The 17,113-nt window shown below is 42.4% G+C and overlaps 1 protein-coding gene across 5 annotated transcripts in view; it reads left to right on the forward strand.

The window, feature by feature from the left end:
- Window positions 1-16,081, forward strand: part of ELAVL4 (ELAV like RNA binding protein 4) — an 89,571-nt gene extending 73,490 nt beyond the window's left edge. For 2 of the 5 annotated variants that reach the window (XM_086394274.1, XM_086394273.1), the window contains exons 4-7: window positions 6,698-6,851; window positions 8,708-8,933; window positions 10,568-10,606; window positions 13,658-16,081. In XM_086394274.1, the coding sequence (XP_086250400.1) occupies window positions 6,698-6,851; window positions 8,708-8,933; window positions 10,568-10,606; window positions 13,658-14,027 (789 nt within the window). In that variant the 3' untranslated portion in view covers window positions 14,028-16,081. Of the gene's footprint in view, window positions 1-6,697; window positions 6,852-8,707; window positions 8,934-10,567; window positions 10,607-12,685; window positions 13,264-13,657 lie in introns of those variants that run through there. The other 3 variants (XM_086394275.1, XM_086394277.1, XM_086394276.1) reach the window with 3 other exon arrangements.
- Window positions 16,082-17,113: the final 1,032 nt, after the last annotated feature.

The following is a 17,113-nucleotide window of genomic DNA, read 5'->3' on the forward strand; positions in this document are numbered from 1 at the left end:
AGCTGCAACTGTTTGCACGCTGCCGCTGAAGATTCTGCATACCACAACTAAAAGGATCCCGCACGCAGCAATGAAGAGCGTGTGTGCCACAACTAAGACCCAACGCAGCCAATAAGTATTAAAAAAAAAAAAAAAAAAAAAAAGAACTCATTAGAAACAGTACCATCAGGTCTTGCCCCTGATAGAAGGACATCATATACTAGGTGGTGGGTGGGGAAAATATGAGGCGTGGGGCCACGTAAGCAGACACCTGTCCTGTCTGTGGGCAGGGCTGCAGCCATAGGCACAGGAATAAGCTGATTCTCACAATAAAAACTGTCTTGTCTAGGAACTGGCTGGCTGCTTTCTTCTCTCCCTACTCCCAGAGGTGGGATCAGAGGTCCCAGGGAGGGTTTGCTCCTAGAAGGCCTTGGAAGCACCAGAGTCTGTTCTCTGCTGCCATCCTTCCTGTCTCTTTGGAATGAATGTCCCCAGGGATGTGTATGTTCTGGGAAGTTTCTGCTCACTCAGAGAGTACTGTGTTACAACAGACTGGGGAAAATCTGCAATCTGATCTTCTGAAATAAGTGTATCCTCTGCTAAACTAATAGTCCTGCATGTCAGGGGTTGTTGTATTCATCTTTGTACCGCGAGTGTCTAGCATCAGGCGTAAGTACACAGCAGTTGTTTCAGAGCCCTATTGATTGAACATTTGCTGTGTGGCAGGCATCTGCAGAAGGGAATGGCATGGGAAATCCCATGGACAGAGGAGCCTGGCAAGCTGCAGTCCATGAGGTTTCAAAGAGTTGGACACGACTGAGCAATTTACCACTTTCACTTACTATGTGCCAGGCATGGTGCCTAAGAATCATATATGCATCAGCTTGTTTAATGCTCTTTTAGCTCTATTAGGAAGCTTCCAAACTAGGTGATTCAAGTGATAAGCTCAGAAAGTGTAAGTGACTTACCCCAAGCTTTACCATTTGTAGCTAGTAAGTGATTAGGATTCAAACCTACATCTCTCTACCAAAACCCTTGCTCTTAACCTCTGTCTCTTTCCCATTGCTGAAGAGATGCTCCATTTCTGTTAAAGTAACATAAATGAGAGCTTCCTTGGAGTTATCTGTCTCAAAATACAGTTGTCTGATGCTCTAAATATGACGTATCAGTGAGACCCACAAGATAAGGGGTGATGAGGACAGGAAGGATGCTCCTAGTATGTGGAACCAGAATAGAAATAGGAGAAGATTAGAAGCTATGGGAGAGACAGGTTTGAATTCAGCAGAAGGAAGAACTTTCCACTAGTCAGTGATGGCCAGTGATTACATAGGATGCTTCCTGTCCTTGGAAATGTATAAGGTGGTTGGCCAACTGTCTTACATCCTGCCCTGAACTTTTGAGCTCACTTCCAGCATCAAATTTCTATGAAACAAATTTCAAAGATAATGCATTCTGCTGAGATCACCATTATCACTTGTCACCCTTACCACTTACCGTGAACTATGGTTGTGGAAATGAACAGTTTTGTGAACAGAACACCAAGCTCATGAAAACATCCTAGAAAATGCTAGAGGTCCTTGTAATTCAAATGAGCTCAACAAATGACACCTCTGTTTTCTACATCCAAGTTTTTAAGCCAATTGAGAGATAAGACAGAAAGAAAAACTATGGAACCCTAAGTTCTTTATTACTGATTAAGGCCCAAAGGCTTCTGTGGACACTTTGAACTTCTTAACACAGAACCCCATGCTTTGACAAACTAATATACTATGTCATGGGTGCTTTGGACCCCATAGGACTCCCCACATGAGAGCATAGCCGACTCCCATAGAACATAAAAGTGGAAATAGAAAGTGGACTTCCAGCTGGCATCTGGCTCCCAGAAGGGAGGAAGCAGGCAGCGTCTGTGGCTCACATGCTCATTCCCTTTATTAAAGCCTATTCAGAGCCATTGCACCACTTCCCTGGAGAAGAGGGGATGCAGGGGTACAAAGGAGCTGGACGTTATCCAGGAGGCATCCTCCATGTGGAAGGAAAGTGAGTCTCCCCCTGGCAGGAACAGCCCTCTGCATTGCACTCTCCACCTGTTTGCTTACTCTCCTCACTGGACTGTGAGATCCTTAAAGGAAAAACCCTCCCAGCAGAGGGCCTGGCACACAGTACATGTTCAAGAAAGGGATGAATGAGTGAATACTCACCTTCTATACCAGTGTTTTCCTAGAGAAGCCCCTTTCCTCTCATCTCACCCTCCTTGTAGCACTCAAGACCATGTCTTTATCATGCTTTCCAAGTGCCCTCTTTTTCTGTTCCATGTTGGGTCAGACGAGGGCCACAGTGTTGCCAGATGATTCAGGAAAGGTTTTCCCCAGGCCGTGTTGTTCCTGCCACGCCCCAGCTGTGAGCAGGTGAAGGTACCTGTGAGTGCTGCACATCGAGGGGCAGATCCCGCCTTGGTCCTGCTGCCCCATCTGGGACGAATGACAGTGCCTGCCTTCCCACCTTGGTGAGAATCGCTGAGAGCAGCCTTGTGAAGTCACTTTGGAAAGTGAAAAGTACTTTGTAGATGGCAGGCAGAGGAATCTGTAGGAACTTGCTAGAGGAAATTCATGGCTGTGAAGTGGTAAAGGATGATCCCAGGCCCCACCAGTCTGATGGAGGAGGACAGAGCTTCTATAAGTGTTCACTAGTCATGTTCCAAATGGTTGCTTGTGTGGTCAAATTGAAAGATGTGCCCTATGGGAGCTAGCATCCCAGGGTGACCCACAAAAGTCAGTCTGAGTCATCCCATAATAATATTTACTAAGTAGATTCTAAATTCTAGGTATGTGCTAGATGCATTAAGTCTGATGTCTTAATTCTTTTTGAAAAGCCATAGAAGGAGAATTCTCCTCCTTTTTGTCAGTAAACAAACAGACTTATCAAGATCGAATTACTTGCCCAAGGTCACAAAGTTAGTGAGTACTGGAGGCAGCCCACATCTCAGAAGCTCTGTGCTGTACTGTCCCTCTTGCAGAGAGTAGGAATGACTGTAAGCATGTAGGAACAGGAAGGGAGAGGGAGTTTGGAGTGACTTGATCTTCCGACAAGATCATTTGTACAGTCACCTGCCTTTGGGCCGCCCTTCCCCAGAGAGAGGAGTGGTCTCCCTACTCCAGCTCCTGAGATTCAGAGCAAGATTGGTGCAGGCATAGAAATGCCAGTCTTGTCTTCGGAGATTCTGGATGAAAGAAGTGAGCAAGACCCAGATGGTCTGAGACTCAGGGTTCTTTAGGGCACTTCCAGTGTTGGAAGCCCTGGGTTCTAGTGGGGTTAATAAAGAAGCAATTGTGTTAAATGTCAGGACGGAGCTAAAAGTCAATGATGTTTTTAGAAATATTTCAGCCTAACAAAGGGCCTGAGACCTGTAGTCACTCAGTTAGGATTTAACAAATGTATGAAGAAACTTGAAAAGTTTTCATACTGGGACAAGCATTTGGATACTGAATGTGGGAAGGTCCATTTTCTGTTATTTTTGTCCACTCCCACTTCTGCAGGTTTCCAGGATGGGGGACTAAGAGAAACGATAGACCTAAAGTTCCAAATAGAAGAGAAAAATTAAGTGGGATTTAGGCTTTGGTGAATGATTGAGGTGCTGTTCACCCTTGAGATCTGTCGCTGGGCTGGGACTGGAGTATGTTGTAGTAATCCTTCCCAGCTGAGATTCTGCCTCTGTCAGAATCCTCTTCTGGGGAATCGATTTTGGTTCTGTCATTAACTTTCCTGTGCCAGCTCCTTTTCCCTAGCAGGCCTGTCCCCAGCCTGCTCTCCCCTGTACCCCAGCCTGCTCTCCCCTGTACCCCAGCTCAGACTGCCCAGAACTAAGGGGATCAAGGTCATTACTACCCATTATGCATTGATGGGGTGCCAGGCAGGCACTGCCCTATGCCCTTAACCTTCACCATCTCTTTTGTCCTCACAGCAGTGGAGGGTCATCATCAGGCGATGGTTCCCTGACCCCACCACACACTGTCATACAACCTGTCTCCCCGCCTGTCTCTCCCCATATAGCCCTGGAACGGCACTCACCTTGTGGCATTATGATAACTGGTCCATTTGTGCACCATTCGTCTCTGCAGCTCATTTGTTCAGTACCTGCTGTGGTGTTGCCTGTTGCCCCTGTTGGACTCGGAAGTCCACTGGGGCAAGAGACCATGCCTGTTCTTGCTTGCTGTGTATCCCCAGCATACAGCACTATGCCTGGCTCATAGTAGATCTTCAGGAAATGTTTTCTAAGACTGGCCTCTAAATCTAGTTCTTGACCAAGATTCAGTCCTTCCTACCCCAGATTCTGGAGAATAGGAGACTTATCTCTTAGCTCACAGCTTAGCCAATAAAGCTATGATTCTGGATGCTGAACTCTCAGTGATCCCCCTAAGTGGAGGAATTCAAGCTGCAGTTAACCCAACATGCCATTAATGCCCGAGTCATTCATTATGACCTGTGGGTGTTCATTCACTCTTTCAGTAGATGTTGAGCACCCTGTGAGAGTCCGGGTAAGGAGCTAGAACCACAGAGATGAATGAGACACACACACGCAATGCATGACCTCAAGGAGATCAGCAGACTAGATAGAGAAGTGGAGAATCAAGGTCAGAATGGGTTAAATACCATGGATACCATCAAGAGCACTGCCAGGGAGATTTTTAAGAGGAGGTAAAATTAGGGAAAGCCATCTAGAGAAGGTGGCGTTCGAGCTGGACCTTAAAAGGGCCATACAATTAGGACCTGAGGAAGTAGGTGGGAAAATGTTCCCTATGAACAAAAGCATAGAGATGGGGACGTATGTTTTTGGGAACATGAAGATCATTCAGATAGTTAATTTGTCAGCAATCGGCAGGGGTGAGATAAGGGTGACCCTCATTACCACAGACATATCACTGTGATGTTTTTATTTTCTTCTCCCTACCACTCCCTCCTCATGCCTAAGAAAAACAGTTCTGCTAGATTATAACCTGAAAGGTCAGGGTAGGACAGCCTTATGTGGAGTGATGTCCTGTCTTGGCAGTCACATGGTCCTTCAGTCCTCCCCCCTAAATGCACACACAAGGACCTTCCATGCAAAGACCTTTCTGCATGTCGTCCATTTGCTGGGAAGGAGCCTACAGAAGCCACACGTGAGTTTCTGGAAGAGGTAGATGCTGCCGACAGGATTCCTTGCTCCACTGGCAGTAGGAGGCCAGCGAGGCAGATTCGTCACTAGCATCATTTTATCTGTTGAGTCAACATCTATTTTTAGGTGTGGAATCCATAAAGGGACCTGGCATCTCTGCATGGAAAGGGGTAGAGTGAGGGGATACACTCATCCTTCATGCCCCTCTGTGGGATTCACTGCTAGACCCATTCTCAGAGGCAAGGTCTGCTTCACTGATGGAGGTTTAGTTCCTAATGCCTAAGGTCCAATTTAATGCATACAATTCCTTTTGCAAACATGCTTTCGTGTGTGCAGATCACACATACACACAAGCATACCCACTCATTCCCTCACCCCTGTAGTCTTAGCAGGTCCTGTGAATTGTTTATACAAATTAAATAAAACTGAAAAATGCTAAGGCATATAGGTCCCTTCCTGTCCAACATTGTCAGATGTGCTCTGAAATGACTGTTTTCATCATCTATTCTGAGCCATAACTGCCGCAGAAATAGCTTCAGCAGGAAAATGCTTTTGTTAGACTAGCTGTAAATTATATTTCAAATGTCTGATGTTGTTTTCTTAAAAAAATAAATAAGTAAATGAAAGTCTAAAATTAATGACTGCTGGGGTTTGCTTTGCTTATGTGTACTGCTACAGATTTGGCTTCTTGCAGATGGAATTTCAGATCTGTTTACACTTCTGTGTTAGCTTTTTGGGGAGAAAAAAAAGCAGTTGAGAGATCTGGGAGGACAAATTTATAAAGTCAAACTTATTATAACCATTGGAGAGGCTCGCGTCTCTCTCCACTGGCCTCTCCTCCCTCCTTCCCATCGTGCCCTCATTTTTGTTTATTGTGGTTTTAGCTGCTCTGCTTCCAAGTTCGAAGGCAACTGGTTCTTGCAGATGCTATGACAAGGTCACATATCTAGTTTCGCAAGCAGATGTTCATTCAGCCCCATTTCACCAGCACTTTGTCATTCAGCGAGAGCAGACCTTGTGGGAACAGATTGGAACAACACAAAGGATGGGACATTTAAAAAAAAAAAAATCTTGCAGAGAACCTGATCGCTTTTTATGTGTTCGAGAAGGGACTGGGGGTTGGGGGTGGCAAGGAAAGAAAGCTGCAGAGCAGAGTTTCATGGGGATTTTTTTTTTTTTTTTGGTTTATTCAAAGATTATTATGTGTTGGATACAGTAAATCATCTATACACCCACATCCAGGAGGTAAATCTTCAGAACTCCATGCGTGGGTTGTTCTGCATTTAACAGCTGCCATACAGTAGCTATTTTGTTCTGCACTTAGAGACCCTCATCCGTGCATTTGTTTTAAGTTGTCATCCACTCTCCTTTTGTTCCTCTATTGCTGTTCTCCTGGTGCTCATTACTAGTCCAAGCACAACTAAAAATCTGGGAACTACAGAGTTAGTTATTTGAACTGACACTGTGAGTTAGAATGATAGACGCGGGGCTGTCGTCTCGGTTGTGGACTCCGTCTCTACTTGAAAGGTGTTGCCTGTAATGCATTTAGCACCTCTTGCCTTTTCCTAGGTCTCATATGCCCGTCCGAGCTCTGCCTCAATCAGGGATGCTAACCTGTACGTTAGCGGCCTTCCCAAAACCATGACCCAGAAGGAACTGGAACAGCTTTTCTCACAATATGGCCGTATCATCACCTCACGAATCCTGGTTGATCAAGTCACAGGTGAAGTATTTCTAGGCTATTTCCTTCCTTTGGGTCTGTGCCCTGTGACCCACCGGAGCAGAAGGGTAATGGTCACTTAGGGAAAAGGGTATGGGTCATAAGTAGGCAGCTTTTTGACTTAAAAGAAAGACTGTTTATCAGTCAACGGCTGAAATTTAAAATGGGCCATCCTGGGAAGTAGAAGGACTCCATCATGGGAATGGTTCCAGCAGCAGCTAAACCACTTGGCAGAGTTGTAAGGAGGATTCAGCCATCAGGCTGGGAGTGGGACTGAATGACCTTCAAAGTCTCTTTCAACCCTCAACCAAATACCATTACTTTTGCATGTGAAAAGAACCTCTGTGTATAGCTCTGTCTGCTCTGATAGCACTGTAGAGTTAAAGGGAAACTGAAACTGGCTCATTTCACAGGTAAGAGAGCAGAGGTCCAAAGTGGGACATCTGTCCAGTTAGTAGCAGTGCAGGGATAACCCAGGATCGGATCCTGTGGTACTTGGGCTATCATAAAGAAAAGCAGCTGCCACCACCTCTCAGTAAGAAAGGCACCCAGGTTGCATTTTTGATGATAGAAGGTTTTCACCTACTCTAATTAAAAACATCCCCTGAGAGTCGTTTGAAAGTGAGTGTTAGTCACTCAGTCATGTCTGACTTTTTGTTCCCCCATGGACTGTAGCCCACCAGGCTCCTCTGTCCATGGAATTCTCCAGACTAAAATACTAGAGTGAGTTGCCATTCCCTTCTCCGAGGGATCTTTCCGACCCAGGGATCCAACCCGGGTCTCCTGCATTGCATGCAGATTCTTTACCATCTGAGCCACCAAGAGAGTCATTTAGCGTGTGTTTATCATCTGATTATTGCAACAAACCTCACTGAAGGCAGCTCTGCCCCAGATGCTAGGCAGAGGAACACCAGAGATCAGGGACAAAGGTGTCACAGCCCCATCCTTACAAGACCACAGTGTGATGAGTACCAGCTAGAGCTGCCCAGCGCCCCAGGAGAGCTCAGGATGTGTGCTGTGCCTGGTAGGCAATGATGGAAGGGAAGTCTCCATCAAGGGGATGGTGTTTGAATGGAGTTTTAGAGAATGACTTGAAGCTGTCCGGTGAGAAAGAGAGATAGAACATTCTAGGTGGATAGGATATATCCCATAGAATAGGTGATAGGACATACCCAAAGGCACGGAGTCAAGGAGGAACACAGCCTGTTCAAGGAATATCTGGCAGTTAGTTTGGCTTACATGAAGTTCAAGAGGGAGTTGGGACCAGATCATCAGGGGCATTAAATGCCATGCCAAGAAGTCTGGAGTTCCTCTGTATGCCACCTGGAGCCATGGAAGGGGTTTTTATGGGTTTTGTTCATTTGTTTTTCTGCCTTTGGAGTAGGGAACAATGAGGAACAGGTACATTCACAGGGTAAAAAACAGAAAAGGAACAAAAAGGTATAAAAGGTGTTTTTAAAGGGTATCGTATGGTCAGAGTTTGCTTTCAAATGGATTATTTAGCTGCCAGGTACGGGGAGCACATTGAAGGGCTAGAAACTGGACAGCGGATGATCAGTTACAGCAACTAAAGGAAGGCTTGAGGGCTGAGCAGGATGGTAGAGGAAAGCAGGAAGGGACAGATGTGAAATATGCCTGTGTTCTGTGGGCAGGAATTGCCAGCCCAGAGCCATGATGGCAAAAAGGCAGGCAGATGCATTTTGATGGGTGAGAGAGATTCAGGAAGCCAGGCTCAGCCCTGGCCCCACAAGTGGGCTGACTCCCCTAGAAACATTGATGGGACTCAGCCCATAACTTCCTGGGGATCTTTACCAGTTTGGTTTGTTCACTGTTTACAAAGGCTCTTTCTCTTTCCCCAGGAGTGTCCAGAGGGGTGGGATTCATCCGATTTGATAAGAGGATTGAGGCAGAAGAAGCAATCAAAGGTTTGAATGGCCAGAAGCCCAGCGGTGCTACGGAACCGATTACTGTGAAGTTTGCCAACAACCCCAGCCAGAAGTCCAGCCAGGCCCTGCTCTCCCAGCTCTACCAGTCCCCTAACCGGCGCTACCCTGGCCCACTTCACCACCAGGCTCAGAGGTTCAGGTAGGTGTACCCACAGGGGCAAGAGCCCCACTACACAAGTACAGAGCTGGGCAAGAGCCAGGGAAGCCCTTGGCCCTGAAGGATGTGGCTGAGTGAGGACATCTGCCCCCTGGAATCACTGTGGGACACTCCCCCTGAACCTCAGTTTCCACTGCTGTAAAATGTGATGACTGGGCCAGGATGCTCTTCTAAGCCCCCTTGCAAACTAGCACATGACTGTGATTAAACTTCAGATTCTTTGATTGAAACAAATTTCTACATTTAACCAGATAAGAAGGTTCAGTTTCAACAGGAGTTCATCACAGATAAGGAACTACATTCAGCAGTTTAGACTTAAGGCTAAGGCAGTGAATGACTTTTAATGAAGTCAAAGAAAAGAGTAGCCCAGGAGGCATGTCCTTGCCAAAGGGAGTGGTCTGGTCTGCTCTCCTCTTTCTCTTGCTTCTATTGGGTTGGGTGGGGGGATTAACCCAATCTTCTGTGTTAACTTCACTCTGACATTAAGTCAGCAGACTTTGGGAAGGCAAAGAGGAAGACTTTGTCCAAGCTTTATTTGCATTTCCCTGAGGTACCCAACCCCTAGGAAGCTCCAGGTGCAGTGGGACGTTCTCCTTCTCCTGGGACATTTCTGAAAGGCAGATATCTCTCCATGAAGGCAGTCTGACATTGACCAGTCTCTACTGTGCAAGAGATAAGAATATTCTTAACCTACCCATAATAATTCTAAATAATTATTTTAGTTGACCCATGCCCTGACTTCCCTTTAATGAAAGGGTCTTTCTCTTTTTCAAACATCACATAGATAATAGGCCCTTCCATCTGGCCACAATGAGGAGAAAAATCAGCCTCCGAATGTCCTCCCGTGCCCCCTGAATATGAAACGGTTAATGATTTCATGAAGAGTCCAAGTCATTTAATTTTTATTTTGTGCGAGAGCACATGCAGTATTTATGTAAAAAGCCTTTCCAGCAGGCTTCTAATGGTGGAAACTATGGTTACTACTGCCCCATGATGTGAAAAGCTTGTCTCTGAGTAAGATACTGAATATGAAGGAGATTATAACAAAATGGCAATTTGCTGGGAGGTGCTTTCAGGTTGTAAATAGTAAACTAATTAAAAAAAAAAAAAAGTCTGAACCCTCAAACTCCGTCCTGCCCAAAAATGTGTGTGGTAAAAAGATTTAGTTAAAATATCCAGGCTAATAAGAAAGATCCATTCTGATATGCATGATGTGTGTGCATGTATTGTTAATCCGTAACAGAGACCTTTATCCATAAATTTCATTACAGTAAAAGGTGAACAATATAAGAAGCCATTAGTCCCTTTTTAAAAATTTTCACACACAACATATATAATATCTACACATGTTCTAAGAGATGGGGCGGAGTGAGATTAATTTAGACCTTGAAAGAAAGGAAGGTTCATTTAGACACTTGCTTTAAACTCTAGCATTGACCTCAACATGAATTACGTTAGGTAGGAAAAGGGGAAACTACCAGTGGATAGGCTCCTGAGCACCGGGGAAAGTTTTTGAGCTTTTCTTCTTTGAAAATGGAGCATTCTTATTAATAGTTCCATTGAGCGATCTTGCCATCTGTGAGGCATTAACCCAGAGACCCTCCTTCTCTTTGCAGGCTGGACAATTTGCTTAATATGGCCTATGGCGTAAAGAGGTAATTAAAACTCCACAGATTGCCAGATGTCCGTGTTGGCACAGACTGGGGCTAGAATTTTTTTTTTTTTTAATTCACTAACTTTACTTTTTTTTTTTTTTAATTCTTCCTTTTTCTTCCACCAGCATGTCAGATTCTTTTTTACTTTCAGACCTCAGTTGGTTTTGTTTCTTTTAGGGCACACAAGTGTGTTTGTGTGTTTCACTTTTTCTTTTATTTGCAGGTGGGCTTCTCCTACGGTTCAGGTGCCACAGCTACCAAGCCCTTGATAATCTGGTCCTCGAATAGCTCCCCTAAGAGGGAAGGCTGTGACTCTTTGCCAGCTGATTTTGCAAACTTACAAGGCAACTGTTTTGCATTAGCGATGCCAAGATTCACTTAAGAGGGCAGATTCCAGCGAATCAAAATTAGAACATTTTGCTTATCATGGTTGACAATCTTATGATTGCCAGTGGAAAAATTAGATTTTGGACTACCAGCCCTGGCCAAAGCATGAATAAATGCGTGGGTGACCTTATGACTCCTGCCCCCACCTCAGTGTTCATTTCAGGGCACAGTTTGAGAATAAAGTGTATCTGTGTGCACCTCAACCAGAGGTTTCTTTTGTTACAGGTTTTAGCAGTAATTATCAGTCCTCCCTTGGTTATATGTGTATGTACGTTTTAAACTTGCTGTTTCTTTTATTTAAAACCTTTTTGTGGGATCGAGGGTTCAAACAGAGTCAAAGTTTGGGGGACTTTCTAAATGTAGTCACAGGGGTGTTCCAGACCTAGTCTGAAAACTGAATCTGCAAATTGGGTGCTGTATGTCACTGTGTCCATGAGATTCCCACGTGTACTTTTGATAAGCCCCATTGAGCTCCCAGGGACATAGCATCTTTCTCATCCTGCTCTGCAGAGCTGCACACTTTAATTCCCCTTCCTACTATCAAGGGAAAAAGTGTGCTCATGAGTAGTCTGAATCATTCTCCCCATATGAGGCGAGTCTTTCACCACTTGGCTGTGCAGGGTAAGTGTTGGGTTGCCCAAAAACTTTGCTTAAGTTTTTCTATAACATCTTATGGAAAAGCCCACACATACTTTTTGGCCAGCCCAGTATCCTGCTCTGGAAACTGGCACACAGTAGAGGAAGTAACTGGATTGCAAACTTCACTCTCAAGGCACCAGCCTCTCGAATCGCAATCCCAGCCCCTGTGAGATTAACTGTGAATTACCTCCATGGATCTGGCACACGGCTTGCCTGTTCCCACATTTTACATTTTTCCCAGCTCTGTCCCATACCTTTGCTCCTCTTGGACTTAGTGAGATGCTATGAAGAGAGTGATGCTTATATACAGATGAGGTCAGGGAAGACAGCACACACGCTGCCATCTTCTCCAGTTCCCCACCCATAGTTAAACATCACGAGTCGATAAGAGCATTCTCTTTTCCTACTAAGCCCAGATTTGGATCCAGAGTCCTTCCTACCAAAGTGCTCAGGTAGCATTACCACCTGCAGTTGAGGCTCTACTTGAAACCTCTTTGCTAGCCCCTGACTTTGGCTTTATAATATTTAGCTGTTCTCTACCTATGAACTGAAAGAAGTCCATTGACTTAGTTGGAGGAGAGAAAGTTGAGAAGACAGTCTTCAGAAATAATGCAAATAACAATTACATATGGATTTGCCCTTCTAAGAATTCGTACCATGATGATTTGGGTTTTGTCCTGTTAATTTGTTTTTAAGTAAGAGGGAAGATTGACTTAGTGAATAATACCGAAAATAATATCTGTTGAGTTGTTGTGTTTAGCATATTTTCAGGAGCCATTTAATTATTTAAATAGTTAGATACAGAGTATTCTTTCATAGGACTTTCAAATCCTATGTGTATATGGATATATGCTTATTTTTAAAACAGTCCTAAATGACACTTAATCCATTCTCTTCCCCAGTTTTTGCTTCCTCTCCTTCTATCCCTCTCTTCAGGAAAAAAAAAAAAAACACTAACCACATGAAAAGCAAATACTAGTCAGTGTATAGAATCAAAATACCCGTATAAGTTTGGTATAAGTAAAATGTTAACAAATATTTTTTCTGCTGTAGGCACTGGTAACCTAATTGTTTCATCTGATGCATCCATCATGAATCACGTACATATTTTATCAAACAATGAATAGTATCTGAAGGATTGTTTTTCTTTCCAAGATTATGTGAAAACTGAGAAGATTTCGAAGCCTAATACAAAAGTAGTCATAATAGGACAAATAACAGTTTCCTGCTTTTCTAATGTACAGTGATTCAAGATATGTAAATGTGCAAACCACTTGAAATCTCACTCCTGTGACGCTTAGAAATGAATTCCAGATAATATAGCATCAAGGAGTGATCACCTTTATTATTATTGCTCAGGGATTTTTTTGGAACTCTCTTGAATAAATGCTAAATGAAATATAAGCTGCCCTTTGGAGTAATAACAAGTCTTGTCTGTTCATTCTCATGTATCTCCATCCTCAATACTGTCAAGAGATCTTTAATGATTGTTAAGTCAAGGGACTGCAAAGATGGTGGACTTGAGCACTTCTAGGGCCATCGCCTAGACTTCCTTAAAAAAAAAATTTCCCAAGCATTGACCTCTACCAGTGTTATTCACCTATTCAATCAATAAACAGTTATTGAGTGTTTTCTATGTGTCATGTCTGTGAGATTCCTGTATGGCCTCCACTGAATAAAGAAATAGAGTGAAAGGATGGGTGAAGTAGGGCCCCTTCTATGAAGAGTTCACTATCTACTGTGGGGAGGGAGGGAGAGGGTCAGGGTGAGACACCCTATGAACATATACTGTGATAGCGTGACAGAGCCTTGCTCTGAGAGTTCTTCCGGTTTTTAGGAGTTGAGCTAGGATTTTCTCTTGGCATTTACATGCCTTAGCCAGTCTAGCTGTTCCCATCAGAAGAAATGCCACAGACATTAGTTTTTGCATTTTGGTTTTTAAACCCTGAAGACTCTCCTGCAAACACTCACTCAGCCCTCTGCCCCGTGTCTGTGTCTGTGCATCTGTGTGTTATCCACGGTCAGACTGATGTCTGGACCAGTCCCCCCTTCTGCTTGTCCCCCCAGGTTCTCTCCAATCACCATTGATGGGATGACAAGCCTTGTGGGAATGAACATCCCTGGTCACACAGGAACGGGCTGGTGCATCTTTGTCTACAACCTGTCCCCTGATTCTGACGAGAGTGTCCTCTGGCAGCTCTTTGGCCCCTTTGGCGCAGTGAACAACGTCAAGGTCATCCGCGACTTCAACACCAACAAGTGCAAGGGATTCGGCTTTGTCACCATGACCAACTATGATGAGGCAGCCATGGCCATTGCCAGCCTCAACGGGTACCGCCTGGGAGACCGAGTGTTGCAAGTTTCCTTTAAAACCAACAAAGCTCACAAGTCCTGAATTTCCCATCCTTATTTATTAAATTATATATATAAATATATACGAACAAAACACACGCGCGCACACACACACACACACACACAAAAGAGAGAGAAACAAACTTTTCAAGGCTTATATTCAACCATGGACTTTATAAGCCAGTGTTGCCTAAGTATTAAAACATTGGATTATCCTGAGGTGTACCAGGAAAGGATTTTATAATGCTTAGAAAAAAAGAAAAAAAAAACACAAAAAAAATACCTTTGATGCATTGAATGTTCTTTCATAGCTGTCGTTGTTGACTATATATACATAGATAGCGACGTGCAGGGATTTTTACCCAGCCAGCTAACTTTACTACCTTCCTTGAAGGTGGATCTTTTTAAGATGACCATTCGCTCATTTGAAGAAGAAAAACAAAAAACAAAAAAAAAATAATAAAAATAAAACAATTTTTACAAAGTAATGGGATTCAAAGAGAGAAAATAAAAGTTTTTTTTTTGTCAAAATGTTGATCCAATCAGATTGGTAAAAAAAAAAAAAACAACAACAAAACCCCCACACAAATTAAAGAGGAATAATAAAAATTGCAAAAATTAAAAAACTTTTGCAAATTTTTTTATTTTTCCTTTTTTCTTTTATATCATATGAACTAAAACAGTCTTCTGTTAGGGGATGGGGGCGAGGGGGATACCTGATGACATTAACAATTTAATAACATTAACATTGTTGCCAAAGAGGTGGTCTCTTTGCTGAAAATGGGTTTCAAGAAAAATCTATTTTTATAAAATATAAAGAATTTTTACAAGAGAATCTGGATTTGAGAAAAAAATATTTTGACTGGCTAATTTAGGGGAAATTGACAACTTTGTCGCGTTCATACTGCACTGGTAACTTTTTAGAGATCAAGATGTGTGTTTTAAACTGGATTCGTAGACTGTTTTTTGAAGGATGGGCTATAAACAGATGATCTTCATATCTTTTCATAGCATGTAATAATAATATAAAAAATTATTAATTACTAGGGGAAAGGAGTGTTCGTTCTACCCAGGGTACCACAGTTCCCCACAGTCAAAACCCAAAAGCAAGGAGATGAGTTGAAAGACAGTTTTTCTTTAAGTCATCAGTATGGGATGTCAGCAGAACAAAAATTAAAAAGATTAATTTTCCTTTCAATCTAAAACTTCCTTAGTTTGAGCAGTAGGTGCTACGAAATTATTTACATATCTTAGTATCATAGTTAAATGTAATGTGTTTAGGAGAGGAAAACAAAAGATACATTTGCTTTAAATTCATTAAGGAATTTTCAAATTCACTTTGTAGCCCATGCTGATAGAATTGGGCTGTGTTGGTACATTTGAAACACTGTTTATGTTGCTTGAAACACTTATTTATTTAATCGCAGATGTGATGATGCCTATGGCCGAGATCAAATATAGCTAGATTGGCTAGACTATGTATTTGTTTACTTAAACTATGGGAAGAAGCATATTATTGTGTCATTCTGTTGTGTGTGTATGTGTATATACAATATAAATATATATATATAAAGTTATTTTTTCTTTGGGTTAATTTATTATAAGTTGTAACACTTGGCTAGTTTTGTTTGTATATGTCTTAAAATGTTTTCTTATGATATTTAAGTGACAGTTAAAGAGGTATCAAGGTAACTTGTGTAGAACTATTGTTTGATATATTGTCATGTTTGTTGTGAATATTTTTTTCTTACTGCACAGTAGAAAAATAAAAACAACTGGGTCTTTCATTTAATGTAATTCAGATTGGGGAAAACAAAACAGAGCTAAGGGAACAAAACGACTGAGGGAGCATTCTCCCACGTCCAGTGCACTGATCATTTTAGTATGTTTGTGCTTTGTACGGTTATATATTTAAAACAAAAACGAAACAAAAAAATACAAGGGTTCATGCTCTTCCCTGGGTAATAGAAACAGTTACTCGCTATGCATAATCTAGTTGATAGTTAAATTTGCTATTGCTTTTCTTGTCTTGTTATATACAATCTTTTCAATACCAGTTTAGTCTTAATGGTAATAAAACGTTATGGTTATTTATAACTTGTGCTTATTTTGTGCATTTTTTCCCATGCTGAACCCACTAAGTGCATGTAGACAGAGCTGTTGTTTTCACACCGGAAGGGCAAACTTTGTGGTGGTAGTCGTAGTGGTAGGCAGATAACGCAAACCAGGCTGCGCCGTAGACTCCTCCTTGAAATTTTTTTTCTATTTTTTTTTCCTCGTTTCGGTTTTGAGAAAAAAACAAAAAACAAACACCAGATTTCAGTTCAGAGAACACTCGTTCAACATTCAGGGAAACCTTTTTATATCACCTGCTATGAATGAACGCAGTTTGCTGGCAAAGTTTTGATGCATTTGCTAAGCATTAGTGGGAAAGGCATGCCAACATCTCTTCTCTATAATGTGTTCACTCTTGGGGGAAAAAAAAAAGGAAAAAAAATCTTAGGACCAGGCAGTTGTATACTTTAGTTATAATGAATGACTTCATGTTAATCTTGCTAGTTTAGATGATTTCTGAGGGAAAGTATTGTAAATGTTTTTTTTTCCCTTAATCTTGTTGTGTTTGAATTATTTGTACTCTATCTGTCCAGACAATAAATGAAAGTGTGTAGAATGGATTTGAGCTTCCCAGATTTTTAAATGTGTTTATTCACACTTTTTTTTTTTTTTCTTTTTGGTAGCATCTTCAGATTCCCCCAATATTTTTACTGTTAAACGAAAAAGGCAGAGTAAAATTCTGTTTTGCAACTTAGCCAAGTCTCTCAAAGTCAATTCAGTATTCAAAAGTCGTTGCCCTAGTTCCACACTACTATAAGGTGTGGTCTTTAATCCGCAGTATAGGTGTCATCTGGGAGCTTGTTAAAATGCAGAGTCTCAGGCTGTATGCAAATCTATATTTAACCAGATCCCCAAGTGAATCACTGGTAAAGTGTCAGAAGCACTGTCCTGGTTGATAACAAGCCAACACATTTGGCAATGTGTTTGGCTTTATGATCCATTCGCGTCTGTTATTCATTTATAAGTGTACTTGTGACTTGTGCAGAAGAAAGGGAGTCACTATTTGCGGACCAT

Source organism: Bos grunniens, chromosome 3 (genome assembly GCF_055505025.1).
Source record: "Bos grunniens cultivar Pamir isolate PY7600 chromosome 3, Bosgru_T2T1.0, whole genome shotgun sequence".
Lineage (NCBI taxonomy): Eukaryota > Metazoa > Chordata > Mammalia > Artiodactyla > Bovidae > Bos > Bos grunniens.